The sequence below is a fragment of the Impatiens glandulifera genome, chromosome 9 (genome assembly GCF_907164915.1).
Source record: "Impatiens glandulifera chromosome 9, dImpGla2.1, whole genome shotgun sequence".
Classification (NCBI taxonomy): Eukaryota; Viridiplantae; Streptophyta; class Magnoliopsida; order Ericales; family Balsaminaceae; genus Impatiens; species Impatiens glandulifera.
Window position 1 is genome coordinate 30,956,289 of NC_061870.1, and position 22,377 is coordinate 30,978,665.

Sequence of the window (22,377 nt, forward strand, 5' to 3'; positions counted from 1 at the left end):
TTACCTTTGATGATGGACAAATACATATATAAAGTTTAATAAGAAAAATGGGCTAATTTTGTAAGTTAATGTGACGAAGGAAATCACAAGGCTTCCACAATTTGGTGTCTTGAAATGAAATGAATTTGAACAAGTATAGGATTTAGCAATTGAATAGTTATTTCCCTATTTTCTTGACAAAACAAATGATTTCTAAGGAACAACTATGGCATTTGACGATGATCAAGTTCTGGGAGTTGTGTCATTCATTACTACTCCTTACGGTTTCATCGACAAATAGCAAATCGTCAATCCAGGAAACTATGTTGTAAGCCAATCCTTCTAAGACCCTTGAGTAGCTTTCTAGGATTGCTTGCCCTACATCCTGCAAGTTCCATTCAAATGGATCAACTCAAGCTAACTATATGTAGAAAGTATGGAATGAATGAATGAATGGAATTATATAATACCCTGTTATATTGAATCTTGAATGTGTCCAAGCTTGTCTGAGAGAGCTCAGGGAACCTCTGCTTTAAACAAAACAACAATGTTTGAGCTCTATCTCTCAAAACCTGGTTCTTAATGTCACCTCTGTCTGCATCCGAAGAAGAAGAAACAAATGCCATTAAATCCCAGGATGATTTTGAATGGTTAGTCTCGGCTTTACGCCTCCACGTGTGCATCGAGGCCTCGACTCTATCTGCCAGATCAAGGGCTTCATACTCGGAGCTTATGTTGAGACTGTCTAGTAGCTGTTCCGCCGAGAACTTCTCTGCAGTTGTCATGTACCTGTACATTGTTTCTCCCACGCTTGCTTTCCCACTCTGCTCCCGCCATAATTATTATTATTATTATTTTGTCCTTGTAAAAATAACCGTAAGTGAGGTAGGCGGGCAGTTATACCTTGGGAAGGGAAGAAATGTAGACGTCTGGAATCTGGATCTCTGCGAGGACAGCGTTGTTGATGGTCATAGCAGCTTTGTGAATTTGTGTGGCGCTATCGCGCTTGTGTTTCAGGTGCCTTCTCGCGTCATCGGAGAGGCCGGAAGAAGGAACGCAAGGCACCGGCAGCCACCACCTCTCGTCTAGTTTCCTCAAAGGCGTAGTGGGAGGAGGAAGCGGAGGATCTGGAGTCGACGTAGATTTCCTTCTGAAGGAGGAGCGGCTATTACTAGATCTCCCGCCTCCTCCTTGCTTCACGTACCAGAATTCCGTCTCCTTAAAGCTCTCCAACACGTCCTAGATCAATAATTGATGATGATGATAATGATGATCCAAGTGAAGCAAGGTAAGTAAAGATGATGGAGTACTACTACTTACTACTAAAAGCATATTGTCAAGTTTTCTGAGAGCGGGGAGATTGACGTGAATATCTCTTCTTGCTGTGTTTGCCATGACCTAATTAAAAGAAAAGGCTTAGATTGGTTGAGAGAGTCTGAGATGATATGGGATTTGTATTTGGGAACCTGAATAACAGCTCCGTCGAGTAAATTGTGATGAAGAGGGATAGATTCAGTGATGTAATTGCAGACAGATAGCAAACAGTTCATCTCTCTTTTCCACATGGCCGCTTTCTCTGGATGTAATGGCTCTAGCCTCTGGTGTTGCCCAAATATTGAAGCTGTTGGATCATCATCAATCATCATCATTATCATCATCATGTGCAAATTAAAACAAAAGTGATGAGATTAGATTAGATTAGAGTAGAAAGTAAAACCATAGAGATTGGTGATGGCGTTGGAGATTGTTACTGCCGTGCAGACACCTTTGCCACTTCCAGACATATCCTCCCCTAACAGTAGCTTTGAAAACCTTTCCTTCATCAAATCAATTTCTGATTGCAATCTAATTAATTAATTATTCATCATCATCATCAGCTACAACAGAGAAGAGAGATTACCTACCTGTATGGGCTGGTGCAGATTCCAGAGGAGTAGGAGGAGGATCATTGTTGTTGTTGTTGGGAGATTTGGAAAGAGGCCAATGAGGTGAGGTCTCATCGGAGAAGATGATGGACATCTTAATTATTAATTGCTCTACTCAACTCACTAATCATCTCATCATCATCATCATCATTGAGATATCTTCTTTAGATATACATATAGATAGATAGATAGATATAGAGATATCCAGCTGCCTGGTGCCTCTTAATGATGAAGATCATGCCTCAATATGCATTCCATTTATATATAATAATATTAATAATATTTGCATCCTTCCTATTCTTTAATTAATTTATTATTTAATTAAAATAGATTTATTTCTAATTATTGTAAATTCTAGGATTAAAATTGTTGGTGAATTAATAATAATAATAATATTAGCAGTTTAGCACCACCCTGAGAATTTCAAATATATATGACATTTATTGTTTATAATAAAGAAATAAAATCAAATAACAGTTATATTCTCTAAAAGTTAAAAAAAAATATGATAATTCATGGTCAAGAAGGAAGAGATTATTAGAAAGAAACAAGGGAGAAAGACGTGCATGCCATCTTACCCAATTGCTATAATAATAATAATGATTCACTAAGGAATTTCTCAAATTCTCCTCATTTATATATATAACCAATACAAACTAAAATACTCAAAACATCATAAATCTAAAATAGCAAGAGTTTCCATAAATTAAAATTGTTAGTCTGCTTTAAATTATTAACTTATATAAAATGTTTTAACTAAACATATTTAGCATAAAAATTGATTGTTGGGCATGCATTTCTACTTTTAGAGTTATAAATGAAAATTACTTGAAAAAAACAATGAGCATTTATTTCCAAATTATATATATATATATAAACAATTAAATCAATGTTAAAGACACTCGTACGAGAAGTGGTTCATGTTCATCTTGTTCGTCCTCCCTAACTCAAACATGCAAAAAAACAAAAACAAATATAATTAAATAAATATTTTTTCTAATAAATAATAACTATTTCAATAAGGTAAACAATTGTCTGGGTGGTGTAGTCGGTTATCACGCTAGTCTCACACACTAGAGGTCCCCGGTTCGAACCCGGGCTCAGACATTTTTTATCCCAATATTTTGATGATGAACATTTAGCAGAAATTGATAATAAAGCATGAACTACCTTTTAGTTGTATTGAACTAACCAGAATATAAAGTCAATTTCTAGTTGTAGTATATAAGATTGTATTGTAAAACAAGATGAAAACTATTAATATTCTTTCTTAATCAACAACAGACATATTTACACAGATCCTTCATCCTAGCTAGCTAGCTAGCTAGTAGAGACAAGAATGAAAGAGGCTAAAAGACAATTTGAAATTTCTACTTTTTAAAGTGATATAGTCACATTGTGAGATTCCTTTTGGCTGCTTCAATTTTCAATAGCAGTTCTTTGATATCAATTTCCATTCTCGTCTTCATATCCAAATATTCGCGATAAGCTCTTTCTACACTTTCAAACTCCTCCAGTTTCTTCTTTTGCATTTCCTCCGCCTTTGACTCTTCCATCCGCAATTTCGCAACACCTAATACATACTCCTCTTCGATCATGTCCTTCTTAGCAGACACAATTCTTTTCAGGTCCTCGCCTTCTCTTCTCGCATCATCTGCGCGCGTCTGGTACATTTTAGCCTCTGCCTGTTTGATTCTCACTATGCTTTCTAATTCGTCGAAAACAGGTTCCTTTTGAGAAGAAGTCCAATGCGTATCTGAATCCAAAGGATCTTTACACTTCTGCATGAATTCTAATCCACGTAATGATGAGCTCGAAGGTTTTTCCAGTTGGGTCAATGGATATTGTGGTTTAGAGAGTATAACTTCATGGCTGGGGGCAGGAAACCCATTTGCTGCTACTGCTGCTTCTTGGTTCTTGTTTGATGGACCGCTTCTAGTGGCAGTTGGGAGATCAGCATACTTGGAGGAATTACTATCTATAATCAGAAAGGACTAATGTCAGTTGCAGCACATATAACTTATTGTATTTTCTCGAAACTGATGCTACAAGTAAATCCTGTAATGTTAATGGAAAAAACAAATAACTTTATGGGACATGTAACTTACCAGAAAGAAAACCTAGAATATAATACTGAACTTCCTGAAGATTTGAATTGTTCGCCAATCTCAGCAACATCTGAACAGCAATTTCATGAAGCCGCCTTCCTCTTACGTCTTCACTGGCATAGAAGATTCTTTTAACACATTCCAGCTCATTGAAAAGAACTTCGGCCGTCCATTCCCTTGCAAAATTTTGAAAGACTTCCTTTACAAAGCCAAACATCTCAGACCGATGACCACATGCAACGCAATGAAATTGAGTCTCAGCTGCTACTTGAACCTCACTACTTATACTGTGTCCATTCCTAATATATGACTTAAGTAAAGCACAATTGGCGTGGCACCAATGTGAACATACATCGCACCCCACCCAACTACATGTATTATATGCCATATCAAACTTCGAACAGACAAGACACATGCAATTGCTGCAGAACCCACTCTTCTTCTCACAAACTTTGCAATCACATTCATCCACAGGCAAAAGATTCATACAAGCTATGTTTTTACATCTCAGGTTCAGAAAGATCTCAGCAAGATTAGAAATAGAGGCGTCATTGTTGTTTTTCTGAAGAAAGTTTGTTTGTCCTGTTACCAAGGCTACCAAGATCTCTAGTTGAGTTCTATTCATTTTCATCAGCTTATCCATGGTAATATCTGGTCTGTCATGTATTCCCTTTTGCATGGCACGGAGCTGCAATTGCTTGTCAGCATCCGATATGATATTGTGCACACTCACCTTCAGACATCCAATAGATTGTCCACTCATTTCATTAAATATATTGGACGTTACATGTAAAGGCTCGGAAACCATCATGTCGATGATAGACTCAGCAGAGTCGGATCCACCAATGAAATTATGTTCATGTGTCTTATCTCTGCTAAAAGCACGTCCATCTTCCAGAATATTCTTATGCCCCAATCTCATTTTAACTGCTAGTGTTGAGCTTCCTTCTGCAGAACCGATTCTTTGCCTTTGTATACCCTGACCATCTACTTGAGAATCGTGAAAAAAACTATCTCCGGTTAAAGAGATCCTTTGAGGAGAAGAGACACCTTTATGAATTGGTTCAGTATTCCAACCTTGATCAATTCCTTGAAACAGTAAGCGACTTTTAACTGATCCTTCACAATTGTCCGTAGTGTTCTGAGTCAAAGAACAGCTTAGGTTATGGGAGAAAGCCTGAGTACCTGAAGCAGATACTGACATGGTAAACCCATCCGAATTAGTAGGAGAACCAGGTAGATTCTTAGACAGGTTAATTGGTAATAAGACATTTGGTAAGCTAAGAGAGAGATCAAGTGATTCAAACATTTTGTTTTCAACTTTAGGTTTCTCTTCCCCTCTAACAGGATCTCTGGAGAACAGATCCAATCCCCTCATACCTATTTCATCTATATGGTTGTCGCTGGAAGTTGATGAGCTTTTAGAACCTCCTTCTTTCACTTTGACCATCACATCCTCCCTCAATTCATGTTGAACAACAATGCTTTTGCCCTTGTCCAGATTAGATTGGGCCAAACCAGTATCTCCTGATCTGGCCTCAAGTTCGACGCCCAGTATCTCCCGCGGTTCATCTTCTGAAGGTATAGATTTGAGCCCATAAATGTCATTTTCAGTTAGACTATCGAGTTTGGCTTCACTTGCATCTTTAGGGATTGGCAATTCTTCTTGATCTGAATTGGTCTGTTCATTTGTTGATTCACCGACTTCAGTTACTCGATTTGTATAATCTTCTAGATGTTCTATAACAGGATTCTCCTCGTGAACAACAGTTTTATCATTTTGACAAGTATTCAAGTCAAAAGCACCAGAATCTTCAACTAAATGCTCATTCCTATTTGTCATTTGAACTCCAGAATCAGAATCAGATTCAGGTTCAAGCTCCCCTTCTTCCCTTTCACTGCTACTATGGTTTACAACAAGCAACTCTTCACTCTTCTTTAATTCAACACTCTTTGACTGCTCACTTACAGAGTCCTTGGACATGATGTTTGGCGACTTCACATCTCTTGAACTCGTTTTGTCTTCTGGGACAACTTTACTGCTTCTTGATTCACCAGCAGACCTATTAGTACTACCTTCATCAAAATCTTTCGCATGAGGATACCTGCGCCATGACCTATCTCTCTCGGACCTGAAACCTTTCGGGACCTCTCTTCTCGATACAGAGAAGCTCTCAGAACGATGAAAACGATCTCCCCCATATTCCATCCGCGGAGAACTCAATATTCCCTTGTCACTGGCATTCTTATAGCTATCATAGCTCTTCCTTCTATCGTAACTCTCAGAATCATAATCTGATCGCTTCCTAATCATTTGTGAGCTCTCGTGGTCATCTTCAAGCCGATCATATCGTGAAGACGATGATATCACACCCTTTCTTCCATTTTCAGGTCTGTAATAGAAGCTTTTGTGCGAAGATGAACGGCCCAAATTTGCATCTTCATCTCTTCTTCTTCCCCAATCTTTGGAAACACTTTTTTCTCCAAATGAATTAAGATCATCACTTGACCTCAACCTCTTCATTATAAATGATGAAATCCAACTAATGCAACAAGAAGAAGATCACTCTCGTATATATAAACAACCCTAGTCTTCTTCAATGAAGCTCCAGAAACAGTCACCTCAGCAATTAATTAAATCATTCCATTTATCAGTCAATCTCGCCATAGAATAACAGAATACATCCAACTAAGGAGAGATAATAGAAACCCTAACGTTAACCTGAACTATCATTATTACTACCGGTAACATCAATAGACATCAACAACTCCACATCCAACCATGAAAACCGAAACATATCAGCAACAAAGTCATAGGAAATCCATCCAGATACAAATTCTCAATTTCAATGAACGTTTAGCTTAGCTTCAAATGAGATGAAATCAACATTCAGCAAATTAAACGCCGGTGGTAGATAGCAACTTCAGACTTGTAAACATAACGAGAAGAAGTTGCGAATGAGAAATCAGAAGAAATGGCAAAGGCAGAGAATGAACATAAAGACGGTCGTTGATGGCCGGAGTGGATTTCGCCGGCGGAAGATAAGACCGTTTCGACGAGAGATATGTATGTATATAAGAGGAATAGTGCCGAGGGCATTTTGGGGAAACTCCTGAAAACACAAAATAAGTCAACGCATCATCAGAATATATTTTGATTAAGAGAAAAGAAACGCATTGTCTGTTACAGGTTAGTGGAGTGTGTTGTATAATTCTATATTGTGCATCTGCAAGGCGCAAGCTAGTATTTTACTTGCACGTCAAGCCACTGTTTAACGTGTGCCACACAATTTCAGGATATTTTAATTCATTTTGTTGAAAGTTTAAATTATGTAATTAATAAATTATTATAAATTTATAATAAATTGAAATAAAAAATTACATAAAAAGGATTGAGGCCTAAGACTTCTTTGGATCTTTGTATTTTTTTTTTATGATTTTTTCCTAAAAAAACTTGTTTTATTAGAATTTAATATATATATTATTTAAGGACGAAAATACCCCTAATATATATATATATTGAATGAATGAGAAGAAAATAACTTTAGTATTTTAATAATTAAAAAATATAGTTTCTCGAGCTTCCGTCTTCACACGTACATGGACGAATCTAGGTAGGGTTCGGATGAACTTAAAAAAAAAAATTACAATAAAAATGTGACATTTCTCTCTAATTATTTTTTTTTACAAATTTCAATATAATTCATTGATTTTGTTTATCTAATTATTATAAAAAAATGATAAAACTTACATTTATTCACTCATTTTATCCAAAATTTTCTCATTATTTATTTAAGCTCACCATAATGTTTTTTCAAGTCCACCCCAGTTTTGAATCTTGGGTCCGTCCCTCAAATTGAGTTGGGATGATTCCCTAAATGTCATAAAAATGGAGAATAGATAGGTGATGGCATATCAAGAGGTGAGTTTATCAACTCATCGTCCTATTTTGAATTTGTTGTCCGAGAAAGAAACAATTAACGATGTAGAAAATAAATTTTGGTCTTCTGTAAAAGATATATATTCTAAACCAATCATATTAGAACATTTTATCATTAGATTAATGTTTTTAGATCACCAGTTTTCATTCATGATGTGTCTGATGAGAAATCGATTGTTTCTGAGCAAGATTATGACGTCAACAAAAATATCAAAGTATAATTTTCTACACATAATATGACAGTGGAGGAAAACAAATCCTCTATTAAGAGATCATTGAATTAGAAATTAAAGTGTAAATGTTTGAACGTTTATGAATTAAATAATGGTGTGAAGAAATATATTATTAAGTCACTAATGGGAACTTTTTGGTTATGACAAATACGATTTTAATGAGACTAAAATTCGAAAAATGAATTAGTGAATCATTAAAGATTTATGTAACTTGCAATTGTGTGGTTCGCAAGTCTCTTGTTTCTACATGGAGTCAGGTAAATTCTTGTTGCATGGAATCAAAATATGTATAAGAAAATTAATATTAATTATATATTTTTATATTTATAATATATGAATTTTATTTTTATTAGTAGAGTAATTTGATAATATTAAAATACATTTTAATAATATTTTGATTTTTTTAATATAATTAATAATATCTTATTTATTATTATTTATTTTACTAATTATAAATATATATATATATTAAAATTATTAATCTTTTTAAAAATTAAAAATAAAATAAAAATTTCAAATATTTTATTATTTTAAATTAAAATATGAAATACATAGTTTAAACAAATATATTTTAAGCAAATAATGACTTGATGTAACAATTCATGAACCTTACTATTATAACACATTTTTATAAGTCTATATATGAATACCAATACAATACCCAAACCCAACAAAAATAATTAAATATATTTTATGGTTAAACAAATATTACAAATAAATATAAATATTTTTTTTTTGTTATGAATGACAAAACGCACAAGTAGCTTGGAGGGGATTGACAAATTTAGATATAAATAAAAAAATTAATTTATAAAATAAGATAGTTTGTTAATTAAATAAAATAAAATAAAATTATTGGGTGGTAAGGGAAGATATTGGGAAAGAATCGCTCGGCCATGCTCCAACTCAGACTCATTGAAAAAATTCAAAATCGGTTTGTATAGAATGGCCTTTCACGTCGCTTGTCCAATTACATGGTACTAACTAACCCCTTAACTTAACTTCACAAATCACTCCTTTCTCTCTCACTCAAACCATCTGTTGTTTCTCTTTTTCTCTTTTCAGCCGAAGAATCTGCGATTGCTCGCTAGGGTTTCAGCGGAATCTGGGGATTCACGACGTCCGTCATCACTTCCTTGACGAAGTCGTTAGAATTGCCGATTTAATCAACGATCCGCTGCTAATTTGTTTCAAGGAGAATGCTACTGTTCAGGTTGCTGTTCCTAAGGTCGTTCCTCCTCCTCAGCCGCCGTTGGTCGCTGTGGGGGCTGCTTTTGGGGATGGAAACGTCTTCGGGGATGGGGACGAGATGTTGTCCGCACAGAACAAGCGTTCCGCTTTGCAGAAGAAGGCTGCGGCGGCTTCTTTAGTTGCTGAGGATTTTGCGAGGAGATTCGAATCTGGTTCCATGCTGGTGAGTTTTGTTATTTTGGAAATTCTACATTCTTATGTTGTTTTCAGTTTGTCTCTGTTATTCCTACGGTCAATGATGTCAATTTTCAACCTATTAGGTCATTTTTTAGGGGTGTTTATAGATGTCACTATTGCTAAAAGATGTTTTTATCACTCGTTAAGAAGGCTGTTAACTAATTGGTGCTGATATTTTATCTTGATGTTGTCTGAATAATGAAAGACTCCAAATTGGAAGCATTCTTCCAGCTTTGAAGCTTAGGAATTTGATGTTTTTCACATGCATTATCTCCTTCATGGTTCTATAGCAACCTCTTCAGCTGGTTGCAATTTATTTGGATGGTCTTGTGAGTTGTGATTGCTCTTTAGATAATAAACAATACATTTCCTACTAGGAAAGATGGGCCCTGAAATGTCCGAAGGCTTTTCCGCAGCAGCTGCCCTCGAGATAATGCATTTTCTGGGTTGATATTGATTTTTATTTTTTATAGAAATATGTTGCTAACTTTTGTTTGCTGGCAGGATGATTCGGGTGATCTGCAAGCAGAAGATCAAGGTCAGTCTAATGCTAAAGTAATGTGTCGTCTGTGCTTTTCTGGCGAACATGAAGGAAGTGAAAAAGCATGGAAGATGCTTTCTTGTAAATGCTGTGGCAAGAAGTATCATAGGAGCTGTCTTAAAGCCTGGGCTCACGATAGAGGTAGTGTATAGGATAGACGTTTGTCAACATTGTATGGTCTAGATATCATAATCTAATGAAATGGTCTCCCTGCAGATTTATTTCATTGGAGTTCATGGACTTGCCCATCGTGCCGAACTTGTGAGGTGTTAAAACGTTTTTAATTTTCTTTTAACAGAAGCTGAAGTAGGTCATTAGTATGAATGTTTCAATATTCTCGTGTTTTGTTATATGCCTATGGCCTATCATATTCTTCTCTATTTGTGCAAGTCATTTGGAGATAGCTTATGGGTGAATGAATTATGTTACCCAAATATTATTTACAAAAGAATTTACTAGATCATTTACAATAGAATATAAATGGACACTAAGAAATTTTGAATCCCTATATAGATTTATTATGTCCAAATGTGACCTGTTTGTGGATCTCATGAGCTGTATGTAGACGTTTTCGTGATAGGAAGGAGAGTATGTTGTTGAATAAAAAAGAAAAGTTATAGGATCCTGATATTTTGGAAAGATTTGGTTTTTGAAGAGCATCTTTTTGGAGGATTTCTATTGTTTTGTTCTGCTGAAGCTTGACAAGATTGGGTCTTATTGTGAAAACACTTTAAATATCAGAGGGCTTCTTTGCTCTGGGGAAATTATTCTATTAATCTTTTGGATTTGGTTGGTAGACTAGGAATACATATAAACAACTGAAATAATAAAGCATTTATGGATTTGGAAAATTCATGTTTTTTTTTGTGGAAGTAAGACCTAGTAATCATTTAAACAATCTAGAATGGCAAACAAAAGTTTACTAAAAAATAGAAAAGCTTTTGAGATGAATATCTAGTCTTGAGTTAATCCTGTTTACAACTGATTTGGTTGAAAATATTCTTCTCTGCTTTGCCTCGTGCCTTCTTTGTAAAGCTGATATTGCTAATCCATGCTTACTGTGGCCAAACAAGGCATATGATCATATTTATTGAGGGCCCAGACGATAGTTGTCCCGAAAATGTAACCTGTTATTGTTGGTAGAATTCTATCATTTCTGTTTGCAATTTGTTTCTTTAATTGTTTTCAGGGCTGTAAGTGTTGTTACCCACTTTTCCATGTTAATAACAAATTACTGTCTCCAGTTTGACGTTGATAGACTAAACCAAATGCGATTTATAATTGTTCTATGATTAGACAGTTCATTCTTTTGGTCTGTAACTGACCAGTTATCTCAATCACCCTTTCACTATCTTTTCTCATTGTTGCTTGTTTGTTTTCTCCAGGTTTGTCGAAGGACTGGGGATCCAAGTAAGTTCATGTTTTGCCGACGATGTGATGGTGCATATCATAGTTATTGTCAGCAGCCCCCTCACAAGGTTGACTATCAACACATATCTCCTGTTTTTTCATTATTTTCAAGTGTGTTGACTTATGATATTTTCTTAATGGTGCAGAATGTCAGTCATGGACCTTACTTGTGCCCTAAACATACAAAGTGTCATAGCTGTGCATCTGTTGTCCCAGGAAATGGTCTAAGCACAAGGTTAATTAAGTTTGTTTTTAGTTTCAAGAGAAGTTGTAATGAAAATATGCTTGAAGAATATTACTGATTTTTTTTGAAGAGGACATCCTGCTAACTAATTTAAGGGGTTATGCAACAGAAGTTACCTAACATTAACGGCTAGTTAGAACTGTATTTCAATTAACTGATTTACACATCTTTGAATCACATAACCATATACTCCAACATTTTCAATACATATTTGAGTATTCTATAAATCTTGAAACCTTATCCTGTACATTATGTATATATTTCAAGAGCCTTAAGCTTTGAATTTATACAATCCATATACTCAATTATTCTTGATACACCCTAGAATATTCTATACATCTGTAACTTACAATCCTATACATTTTTCCATTGCCTTAGACAGTCTTAGTGTATGTATACTTGTAAGTTCTTGCGTATAAATCAAGCGTGTCAGGGTGACCAATTAGGCTTACAATTTCCAAATAGGAAGCCTGTCATATTTGTTCATTAGACTTATGTCATTAGACTTATGTCATTAGACTTATGCTTTCTGTCTTCTTGTGGTATCACTGAGATCTAAATGTTTGTAAGGTTGGACTATATTGATCTTTTGAACTTCTGAAATTGTGCTTAATAGATTCCCTAGAGGAATGTTTATTTTCGTTCTTGTAGAAACGGTGTACTTAAGTGGAGAAGAGTGATTTATTTTGATTTTTGATTGCAGGTGGTTCCTTGGTTATACCTGTTGCGATGCTTGTGGAAGATTATTTGTGAAAGGGAATTACTGCCCTATTTGCTTGAAGGTATTATCACATTGTATTTTCATGGATTTATTTTCTTGCTTACATTTTTAGTGCAATGTTTTGTCGTCTTGTGTTTATGGTTTGTTAATACTTAATAGTGTTTAATCATACGGAATTTTTGTCATAACCAATATTGTTTTCATCTTTTGGTATGTCGATGAACACATACAGGTTTACAGAGACTCGGAATCAACACCTATGGTGTGTTGTGATATATGCCAACGCTGGGTGCATTGCCAGTGTGATAGTATTAGGTTTGTTCTTTTCCTTAAATTATGTAGAAATTATTTGCGATGCATTCAAATACATGTGATAATCATTCTATTTAGTTATTTCATCTAATTATCTCATATAGTCTTGATAAACAAAGGGAGACAGAATAGTTCTATCCAAAGAAGTGAGAAAAATAGATGCTTGTTAGTCCCACCAATCCCATGAACTAGAGGGAAAGTTACATGTTACATGCCATTGCATTTTATGTGATATAAAAGCCTTTTTTGTTTCCTTTAAATGTGATGGAGCTTTCGTTTTCATTAACCTTTTCTACTTTTGCTAGTTAAGGAGCAAGACTCTAATCTCTCCACTAAAAGCCTAAAATTCTATCAGCTGAACACTTTGCTGGTGTTTCTATTTTTTCCAACTATTTGGCATACATTTCTCATTTACAGCTGCAAATGCTTTGGTAAAGTGTAAAGTCTCCAATGTCAATATTATCCCCAAATTTTGAGGACAACATTTTTTTTGGTGACCGGGATTTATTCCCCGGGGAGGCTAGCACGACCCCCCATTTAAATAAGAGCGTTCGTAGTTCGAATCGAACCTGAGACCTTTGGTCTCTTAGGTAAGACCCTTAGCCACTCGAGCCTTGGTGGGTTAGATGTCCTTTGATAAGTTGTATGCAAAGTGGAAGTATGATAACTAAATTGTAATGGAGAATCGGAGATTACATAATAACTACCGGCGTTAGTATAAGCAAATTTCTTGAAGGTGTTCTAGGTTTCTTCTTGGTTTTGGTATTCTTGAGATTCGAACTTCATATATCAATTAAGTGACAATAACTAGAAAAATATATTAAAATAACCTGCTTTGAAATGGATATTTTGCTGACTACCAGAGAAAAAGCCATATCCTATATTTGTTGTATTTAAAATATGGATTGACTTGTAAACTGTTAGTCAACTTGTGATTTGGGCATATTCTGCAATCTTTATTGGTTATGAGTTTGATAGGTTATAGACAATTAAACATGAATCACTGTTACTTTTAATTCATTTTCCCTTGTTTTATTCTTATGATACACATTTTACTTTATGGCAGCGATGAAAGGTATATGCAGTTTCAAGCTGATGACAATCTTCAATACAAATGTGCCACATGCCGTGGGGAGTGCTACCAAGTATGTTTTCTGTGATAGCATCTGGTTCATGCTTTACCTTTTGCTGCTTGTGGTTAATGAGTTTTTTAAATAAATCAAATTGAAAGGTAAGGGATGTTGATGACTCTATCCGGGAGCTTTGGAGGAGGAGAGACAAAAATGACCAAGAATTGATTGCAAGTCTTAGGGAAGCTGCCGGGTTGCCTACTCAAGATGATATATTTTCAATTACACCCTTTTCGGATGATGAAGAAAGTGGGCCCACCATGGGTCCCCCCTTAAAATTTTCTATAAAAGGTTTGGCTGATAAATCACCAAAGAAGGTCAAGGAATCTGGTAAAAAATCTTCAAACATGAAGTATGCTAAGAAGAAGAGGCACCATCCATCTGGGATACAAAAAACAATGGAAAGGGGTAACAATGATGGAGGTACTAATACCCCGCCTTTTGTCCACAAAGGAAATGATGACTCAAATGATATTGAGTTCCAGTCCCTAAAATGTGTAGAACCTTTTTCTTCTGTTACTGGAAGTCTTACTGAAAAGATATGCTCCAACAATCAAAAGGGAATTGCTAAGAACAAATTCATGGATGAGATTGGAGTAAGCAATACAAATAAGAAAATGAAAATGGTTCATATTGATAATAGGAAAAATGACGACTTTGGAAAAGATTCTCATAACCCCAAGATTATAAACACCAAGGGGCCCAAGCTAGTTATACATTTAGGTGCCCGAAAGAGAGACATAGACAGCTCTCCTAGACCTGATCCATCCAGTCAAAGGGAGAAAGATTTTGCTGCTCTGAATGGTATGCAATTATTGTGTTTATTCATCCTCCCTTACCATTTCTGAGCTGTATTTTGTTGTCCCTGTTAGTTTTTATTGGTTTGATGTTTCTCTCTTGATCACTTATAATAAGGTAGTTTATACATTTGATTTACATTAAACTATTTTAATATAGTTGTTTTGATTTGCTGTTAAGCTATAATTGACAACTGGTAACTGTTATAATTTATACGTCCCCTTTTCTATTCTTTGTGTTTATGCATGTACTTAGTGCTTTCTGTAAATTGACTTGTCATTCTCATGAGAATAAATTAGACATAAATATGTATTAAATAATTTTCCTTATATTTTATTTTGGCACTGTCGCTGTATAGAGTAATAATGACGATCATTTGCAAATAGACAATAATACTCATCAGGTTCATATTTATGAACAGGCCATGAACATGTTGGGGAGGAAGAAACGACTACCCAACATAAACTTGATGCAACTGCTGAACCCGCAGAAAGAAATGGTAATTTCATTGCCTATAAATTATTTATGTCTTAAGTTCTACAGGATGATTATTTTTTATTTATTTTTTCATTTTTTGTGAGACTGTGCTTCTATTATTTATATTTGTATTATTTGTCAGGAGATAAAGTCGTGAACCCTGATCTAACTAGTTCACAATTTCTAGTAAAAGAAGGTAGTTTGATAAAGATAAAAAAGAAAAATCTGGAAGTTCCCCAAATAAACACTAGATTTTCTGGTGGTAGTAAAGCCAATGGAGACGAATCTGTTTCTTCAGGCAATCCACATGTCTCACAACACAGCAAAAGCGTTATCAGAAACGTAGCTACATCTGAAGCTCCCACAACAAGCAACCCTATAGTTTATTCCAGAAAAAATACAGAAGGAAAATCCGGGACTTCGGTTGGCATAAATATCAAAAGTAGTGTTCCCATGAGTTCAGGCTCACAACCTCCTCCACAGAAGGATTCAAAACCTCTCTTGAAGCTTAAATTCAAGAATCCATATTTCGAAAATCAAACTTCATGGTCTTCTCATGGGGTGGATGAGAAGAGCTGCTCTGTAAAGGGCCGGAGATCTAAAAGGAAGAGACATCCGAATAGGGAGAAGTCGGTAAGCATGGGAGAAGATGAACAACACGATTCTATTGGAGAAGACACCTCAATCAATGAGATTTTGGATGCCAATTGGATATTGCAGAAGTTGGGCAAAGACTCTATTGGAAAGAGAGTAGAAATCCATCAGCCATCTGATAACTCATGGTTGGTCTTTTTTTTTTGAATAACAAAGAAATGTTTGTGTATCATGTAGAGCTGATTCTATAATATTGTTTGATTTTCAGGCACAAAGGGGTAGTGAACAATTTTGTGGAAGGTACCTCTCTGGTGTCTGTTGCCTTAGACAACGGAAAGACAAAAAAATTGGAACTTGGTAAACAAGGCATCCGGTTTATTTCTCAGAAGCCGAAAAGGCTATGAACCGGAACCTTATTTTCATTGTGATGCAGTAGTGTTAGTAGCTGGTGTTCAGTTTGTATGATGAAATAAACGATTCTGATGGGAGCCTGGGAAGACGAACATTTCCTTTTCCCTTACTATGTTGTTAGAACCCTACAAATTATCCGTTTCAATATCTATTGGATTTTTAACTTAGTTGAAGCTAGGAACAACCCTTTTATTCTAATGACTGGATACTATTATGTATTTTTTTCTGAACTTTGTTGTAAATCTAGAATCAGCTTCTGATTTGTTTACGTTTATGACAGGTTGAAATTGGATTAGATGAAGTTAAATCAACTTTCATTGACTGTATATTGTCTAAATTTCATTGCCAAAATCACCATTTTTAAGTTTATTTTTTTATATACATTTTTAATTTTGGAAAGATAGAACGGGATTAGGGTGTTATCTGTTCTGTTTTTCGTGTTCCTTGGTTTCGATTCTAAACTCTAATTTTATTTTCCAATTTGAACCTAATTCAAATTTTTTTTAATTATATATATAATTATTTAATTATATGTAATAAATTATATAATAAAAAATAAATTCGGTATATAATAAATAATTTCGGTTTTTGATTTGAAATCGTATTTGAATCGTTTAAAAATAAAATTCAAATTTGGATATATAGAATGCTTATTTAAAATTTAAGACTTTCTTAGCATATATTTAATGCTTTTATAAAAATTAAAATTAATAGAGTTAGATGTATTTCTTCTTCTTCTTAAAAGTTAAATTTAGAGCAAATTTGATGTCCTATGTCTTAAAAGTTGAATTATTCTTTAAAATTAATGTATTTTATATCAAAAAAATAAAATAAAATACACTAACTTTGGACAATTCTTGGGACATATTAAAATAGAAGATCCTCCCCCAAAAATTTAGGATTGAATTTAAACGAATATTTATTTTTTTAACTTTTTTAATTTTATTTTAAAATGACATTGATCCGCATGAATTATTTAAATATATTTAATTAAAAAAGAATAAAAATTTATTGATTTAATTGAATAAAATAATTATATATATATTTGTAAAATGATTGATTTGTTATGATAAACCGGTTAATTTACTGTTAGTCAGTTTCTACTAATCTTTATTATTAACCCTTAAAAAAACGAGACCCTAAAAATGAGGGGTAATAGAGTAAATAATTCGTCAAACAATTTTCCACCTATATTTTGATTATCATCTATCTTCTTGGTCTGTCTGGCTATTCATTCGTATCCATCGTTGGAACTTGGGAATCGCCTTCTACTTGATCATCAGGATTTAACCATGTTATCTTGATTTTTCCCGATCATTAATCATCAGGTATGAAGAATCTTTTCTTATGTTTTTAATTCGATGTGATTCATGAATCTAGGTATTATTAGGCTTCTTTCTATTCTATTCTATTCTATTAAGATCCGACGTTACTCACTTGGAATAGGCTAACTGTAATCGGACCAGGATCTCTTAGTTTCTTTTTTCTATTTGTTCTTCGTTTGATTGGATTGTTTGAGATTTTTACTTTTATTTACATTTTAAAGAAATTCTACCAAAACACCTGCAATTGGCGTTTGGGTTTGGTTGCTGAGGACCTGATTTCTCAATGGCAGAGGCAGGATTACAGAATTTATATATCAAATATGAGAAAAACTGTGGACCGGAAACAATTACATGAATATTTGAAGAAACATTTATGGTTTTTGATGTTTGTGCCTTTTGGCGTCCTTTTTCATTTTGTTTTGAAGTTTTGCCTAAGAGACTACTCTCAGGTTCTATTCCCACTAAAAACGTCTTAAATTGAAGTAGGGAGTTGGGCTAGCTTTCTGAAACTAAAAAATTAACAAGTTTTTCTACCATGAGACTCATTTACCATCTAGATATGATATTTAGTGACATAAATTGGCAATGGTGAATCCTGATTCTGCTTTAACCACTCACCCATAATAAACATAACAATAAGGAAGAAAATAATTCTATGATTTTTGTATTGAGATGTTGATATATATGGTTGGAACACTATTGGCACCACTACTTTTGTTTCCCATCATATGGTGATTTTTAACTGATGCCTTTTACATGGACTATTAAGAGCACAGTTGGGAAGCCTTTCGAGAATAAGAAGCTTCAAAGTTGAATGCTTTTCTGCATATCTGATGCAAATATTATAAATCATTACTTTTGAAAGAATTGACTCCATGGATTGAGCATACATATTGAGTAGCTATGTTATGTCAGATCATAGATGATCTCTGCCATTTTTTTTTATCGATCTAGTAGGGGTATGTCTTAACGTGTTTTGATTTAATTTTACTTCCTGTTATTTTATTTTTCATTTACTACATCTTACTTAAGCATAAGTAACAAAAGTTTGTGTATCTAGTAAAATCATACACCAGAACCTTTAGATATTCAGCCAGGTTGTATCAGTTATCTTGTTTGTTATTGAAAAATATAATACTCAGGTTCTTCATTCCGTTATCTAAATATATCATGTAAGCTTGTTTGTAGCAGTCGGTTCCTGTAAACAGCTATAAACATACTTGGCTCAATGGGGATGGAGAAAGAAAAAAAACAGGGCTTGTTTGTTAATGATGGTTCCTTTATGGAGAGGTTCAAACAGCTTCAACAAGAGAAAGGTGTTGCCTTACCAGAGTCTAGATCTAACCCAACTGTACCGGAGACCTCAACTCCAAAACCAGTCATTAATAGAACGAGCCTTGGGTTCAAACCTAAAGACTCTCGGAAGGACACCCCAGTTTCTTCAGGTGGTAAACTTGCATTCAGCCTTAAACAGAAGACAAAGCTTGTGGCACCCTCGATAAAGCTAAGTGAAGATGACGATGAGGAAGAAAAAGATGCAGACAGTCCATTTGATAATGTTCCAACAAAGCGGCAGAAGTTGGGACAACCTGACATCACTAGGAATTTACCAAAACAACCTGATGTTGGTAATAACCTTTATATATGCATCTATTCATCATCTTGAAATTTTCTTGGAATCTTCTTCTCTCATTTGAAGGATCGTGACTAGAGGAAGTCACATCCAGTTATTTTTCGTTTTTTCAGTTCATTTTCTTCCACAATTCGTAGCAGAAGTAATTGGATTGATAAAGCCTTTGCAATACATAGTATTTACTTGCTTCATGGATTTTCATGAACATGGCAAAATCTACAGCTTATGCAAATTAGCTCTTGTCTTTATCTTGTTGAATGAATGTATTGCACTCGTTCTGGATCCTCTATTGCCCCCCAAAATGGCCTAATTATTCTTATATGTTGTTCTCGTTTTGTATTTTCAACATGGTTCCTGGAATTTCTTTCATCCGTTCAACTCCAAGGTTTACTTGCTATGTTGTATTTTATCCCTGTTTCCTTTTTCTCCAAGTTATTGATGTACCATGTGAAGCGTTCCTTAGGTATTATCACAGTCATGTTTTTATGACTGTGGGCAAGCATGCTTCTTCTACTCTCATTATGGTAGATGAGGTGGACAAAGTCTTCTTGAATCTTTCTCTCATAAATGCAGCTTATTTCTTAAATCTCTATCAACATGGGTGGAAACAGATGGTGCATGAAAGACTTGGAAAATGTGGAACGCCTGCTAGAAGAATAATTTGCATTCCCTACTTCATGCTCTTGGTATTAATCAGTTCTTTAAGTGAAATGCAGCACCTCGTTCTCCTAGTGATCCTGGCGTGAAGAAAGCTGTTGATCACTTGGCAATTTTTGTGGCCAAACATGGAAGGCAGTTTGAGAATGTTACTCGTCAAAAAAATCCTGGGGACACCCCATTCAAGTATGTGCCATTTTGCTTGTGGATTTATGCGTTTTGTTGAAAATATGTGTATTTTAATGCTCTTTATCTTCCACTTTTTCAGGTTTTTATTTGATGAAAGTTGTGCTGATTACAAGTATTATGAATATCGGCTTAGAGAAGAAGAAAAGGCCTTGTCTCAGACCAAAGATTCCCAAACATCACAAAGTGGTTTGTGCAAAACCTTGCTAAATTCTCCTTCTGTCTTTTGTCTCTTATCAATTGCTGTAGATATGACCTTTGAATATTACTGTTCAAAATTGAGATATGGTATATAAATCTCGATGTAGTAATTAGTTGATTATCCCATCAGGTAAATTTGTTGTTCTATCTAGTGGTTTGGTCACATCACTGTAAACATGATTTCGGTTATATCATCAACTTTGAAAGATGAATGAGAAAGAAAGAGAATAGGGGGAGGGAGGCGGTGTTTATGTTCTTGATTATTGCTTTCTCTCTGTGTATTCATACAATCGACTGATGTCTGATATGTAGTTGTTTACTCCTGGATTATATTTCATTTATTTAATGTTGTCCCTTTCTAATGTTGCAGGTGGTTCAGGCACTACTTCCTTGGAGAGTAGTGTCCATAAATCGCGACGCCATCATTCAAATTATCAGATTCCCACCTCTGCATTGTATGATTCTGAGGATAAAGGAGGTTATGGGGCATCAGCGGGACAATCTGGTAATAATACTTGCGATTGTCCTCATTTTGGATTTCTTTTTTGTACCTTGGTCTCTTTTTTATCTCTTATCTATTGAGATGCCAAATACATAGAGATATGAATAAGATCAAATGATTTAGCCATTCAGGCTCTTGCAATCTTCTGTGATCCTCATCAGTCATTGTTAATTTTTATGTGGTCATTCATATAGGTGAATTCAGTGCCGCCTCAGACAACACAGATTCGGTGGCAATGATGGAGTTCTTCATGAAGAAAGCTGCACAAGAGGAGAAGCGAAGACCGCCAAAGCAGTCAAAGGATGAAATGCCTCCCCCTGCTTCTATTCAAGGTTTGTGTCTCTGTTTTCTCTAAGAAATTTGTATCTGATGCTCAACTTACTTGAATATGGAAAAACAAAAGTGTCAGGTTCTGGGAAAAAGGGGCACCACATGGGTGACTATATCCCGCAAGAAGAGCTGGAGAAATTTATGTCTTCCTGCAACGATGCAGCTGCACAGAAAGCTACCAAAGAAGCTGTAGAGAAGGCAAGAATCCAGTCTGACAATGTCGGCCATAAACTCCTGTCCAAAATGGGTTGGAAAGAAGGTAATTTCTGAGTGACTTCTCAATAGCACCTTTATAGGCTTCATATAGTGAAAATGAATTTAGTCTTACCCAGAATAACAACTTGTCAAATAACTTAACTCATCAACCAAACTACCAAAATACCCTTACATTGTTTTTCTATAAAATTTAAATTTTAAATACAAATAATACACTTTTTCATCAAACAAGATTTTGATTCAAATAACCCAAGATCAATCACACTCTAAGAAGGTTGATATAGAAACAAATGTGTTAACAAATAGGGAAATGATGTGAGTTTGGTTAACGACCCTTTCTTTTCACGAATATATCTCTGCAGGAGAGGGTCTAGGGAGCTCGAGGAGTGGAATTGCGAATCCAATAATGGCAGGGGACGTTAAGCTGAACAACTTGGGAGTTGGAGCTAGCCAACCTGGAGAAGTGAAGCCTGATGATGATATATATGAGCAGTACAAAAAGCGGATGATGCTTGGTTATAGACACAGGCCAAATCCCCTGGTATCATCTTCTTCTTCTTCTTTTTTCTTCTCATCCCTCCTCCCATCATATCTAAATTATGATAAGATTTGTTGGTTTCTTCTGGCAGAACAATCCCAGGAAAGCATACTACTGAGGAACAACAACTCTTCTGATGTAAAAGCCTTTTCTCCTGTTGCCTTTGTATGGCAAATGTTTTTTTTTTTTGTTATTGGTTTGTTTTGTTTGGTAATGCTGGGATGTTCAAACTCTTTGCTTGTGTTTAAACAAAAGGAACCTGGATTTAATTGTATTGTTGTTTTTGAATGGATAAACCATATGTTTGTTTACCTCATGATAGTTTATTATTTATTCATGCTTTTTTATTTATGACCAAAAAAGTTATTATTGTTTGTTTTTCTAGATTACCCTTTCTTTCAGCTCATGCTAAGTAGTAAGTATTAGGGTTATTTATTATGTCAAAATAATCACAATTTCTAACTATACAGTTTATTTAAAATTAAAAAATAAATAAATCATGTAGAGCATTTACCTATAAGATCATATTTAAGTAGTG

The 22,377-nt window shown here is 34.8% G+C and overlaps 4 protein-coding genes and 1 non-coding gene across 7 annotated transcripts; 3 read left to right on the forward strand and 2 right to left on the reverse strand.

Moving 5' to 3' along the window:
- Positions 1–89: 89 nt before the first annotated feature.
- LOC124916228 (rop guanine nucleotide exchange factor 3-like) lies at positions 90–1,998 on the reverse strand. The gene is made up of 6 exons (XM_047456958.1): positions 1,884–1,998; positions 1,697–1,813; positions 1,446–1,600; positions 1,300–1,377; positions 883–1,218; positions 90–803 (listed from the first exon to the last, which is right to left on the reverse strand). The coding sequence occupies exons 1-6, from the start codon at positions 1,996–1,998 to the stop codon at positions 387–389; spliced, it is 1,218 nt and encodes a 405-aa protein (XP_047312914.1). The 3' UTR covers positions 90–386.
- A 939-nt stretch (positions 1,999–2,937) lies between these two features.
- TRNAV-CAC lies at positions 2,938–3,011 on the forward strand. The gene has a single exon. It is a non-coding gene; the product is annotated as a tRNA-Val (tRNA).
- A 142-nt stretch (positions 3,012–3,153) lies between these two features.
- On the reverse strand, positions 3,154–7,081 carry LOC124915706 (protein OBERON 4-like). Its single transcript, XM_047456471.1, has 2 exons — positions 4,013–7,081; positions 3,154–3,882 (listed from the first exon to the last, which is right to left on the reverse strand). Exons 1-2 carry the CDS (start codon positions 6,534–6,536, stop codon positions 3,296–3,298), a joined length of 3,111 nt encoding a protein of 1,036 aa, XP_047312427.1. The 5' UTR covers positions 6,537–7,081; the 3' UTR covers positions 3,154–3,295.
- Positions 7,082–9,052: 1,971 nt separating this feature from the next.
- LOC124914444 lies at positions 9,053–16,570 on the forward strand. Its single transcript, XM_047454993.1, has 13 exons — positions 9,053–9,162; positions 9,251–9,599; positions 10,118–10,295; positions 10,371–10,420; positions 11,540–11,632; positions 11,711–11,799; positions 12,512–12,590; positions 12,762–12,844; positions 13,908–13,986; positions 14,073–14,775; positions 15,191–15,268; positions 15,389–16,028; positions 16,109–16,570. Exons 1-13 carry the CDS (start codon positions 9,131–9,133, stop codon positions 16,242–16,244), a joined length of 2,589 nt encoding a protein of 862 aa, XP_047310949.1. The 5' UTR covers positions 9,053–9,130; the 3' UTR covers positions 16,245–16,570.
- An 854-nt stretch (positions 16,571–17,424) lies between these two features.
- Positions 17,425–22,153, forward strand: LOC124914274 (SURP and G-patch domain-containing protein 1-like protein). Of its 3 annotated transcripts, none has more exons than XM_047454783.1 (9): positions 17,425–17,579; positions 18,768–19,204; positions 19,926–20,052; positions 20,135–20,241; positions 20,624–20,758; positions 20,950–21,087; positions 21,159–21,344; positions 21,664–21,842; positions 21,931–22,153. In XM_047454783.1, exons 2-9 carry the CDS (start codon positions 18,805–18,807, stop codon positions 21,955–21,957), a joined length of 1,299 nt encoding a protein of 432 aa, XP_047310739.1. In that variant the 5' UTR covers positions 17,425–17,579; positions 18,768–18,804; the 3' UTR covers positions 21,958–22,153. The 3 variants fall into 3 exon arrangements, with proteins under 3 accessions (XP_047310739.1, XP_047310741.1, XP_047310740.1); XM_047454785.1 differs by having other exon boundaries at positions 21,165–21,344; XM_047454784.1 differs by having other exon boundaries at positions 17,465–17,579; positions 18,765–19,204.
- The last annotated feature ends 224 nt before the right edge of the window (positions 22,154–22,377 follow it).

Coding starts and splice junctions, on each gene's coding strand:
- LOC124916228 (XM_047456958.1), bottom strand. CDS start 1,998: ATGTCCATCATCTTCTCCGATGAGACCTCACCTCATTGGCCTCTTTCC. Junction 1,378..1,445: donor TCGACGGAGCTGTTATTCAG/GTTCCCAAATAC, acceptor TCTTTTAATTAG/GTCATGGCAAACACAGCAAG. Junction 1,219..1,299: donor TTGACAATATGCTTTTAGTA/GTAAGTAGTAGT, acceptor TTATTGATCTAG/GACGTGTTGGAGAGCTTTAA.
- LOC124915706 (XM_047456471.1), bottom strand. CDS start 6,536: ATGAAGAGGTTGAGGTCAAGTGATGATCTTAATTCATTTGGAGAAAAA. Junction 3,883..4,012: donor TATTCTAGGTTTTCTTTCTG/GTAAGTTACATG, acceptor TTCTGATTATAG/ATAGTAATTCCTCCAAGTAT.
- LOC124914444 (XM_047454993.1), top strand. CDS start 9,131: ATGGCCTTTCACGTCGCTTGTCCAATTACATG. Junction 10,296..10,370: donor AGCCTGGGCTCACGATAGAG/GTAGTGTATAGG, acceptor GTCTCCCTGCAG/ATTTATTTCATTGGAGTTCA. Junction 11,633..11,710: donor GTCAGCAGCCCCCTCACAAG/GTTGACTATCAA, acceptor TTAATGGTGCAG/AATGTCAGTCATGGACCTTA.
- LOC124914274 (XM_047454783.1), top strand. CDS start 18,805: ATGGGGATGGAGAAAGAAAAAAAACAGGGCTTGTTTGTTAATGATGGT. Junction 21,088..21,158: donor TCCCCCTGCTTCTATTCAAG/GTTTGTGTCTCT, acceptor GAAAAACAAAAG/TGTCAGGTTCTGGGAAAAAG. Junction 21,345..21,663: donor CAAAATGGGTTGGAAAGAAG/GTAATTTCTGAG, acceptor ATATCTCTGCAG/GAGAGGGTCTAGGGAGCTCG.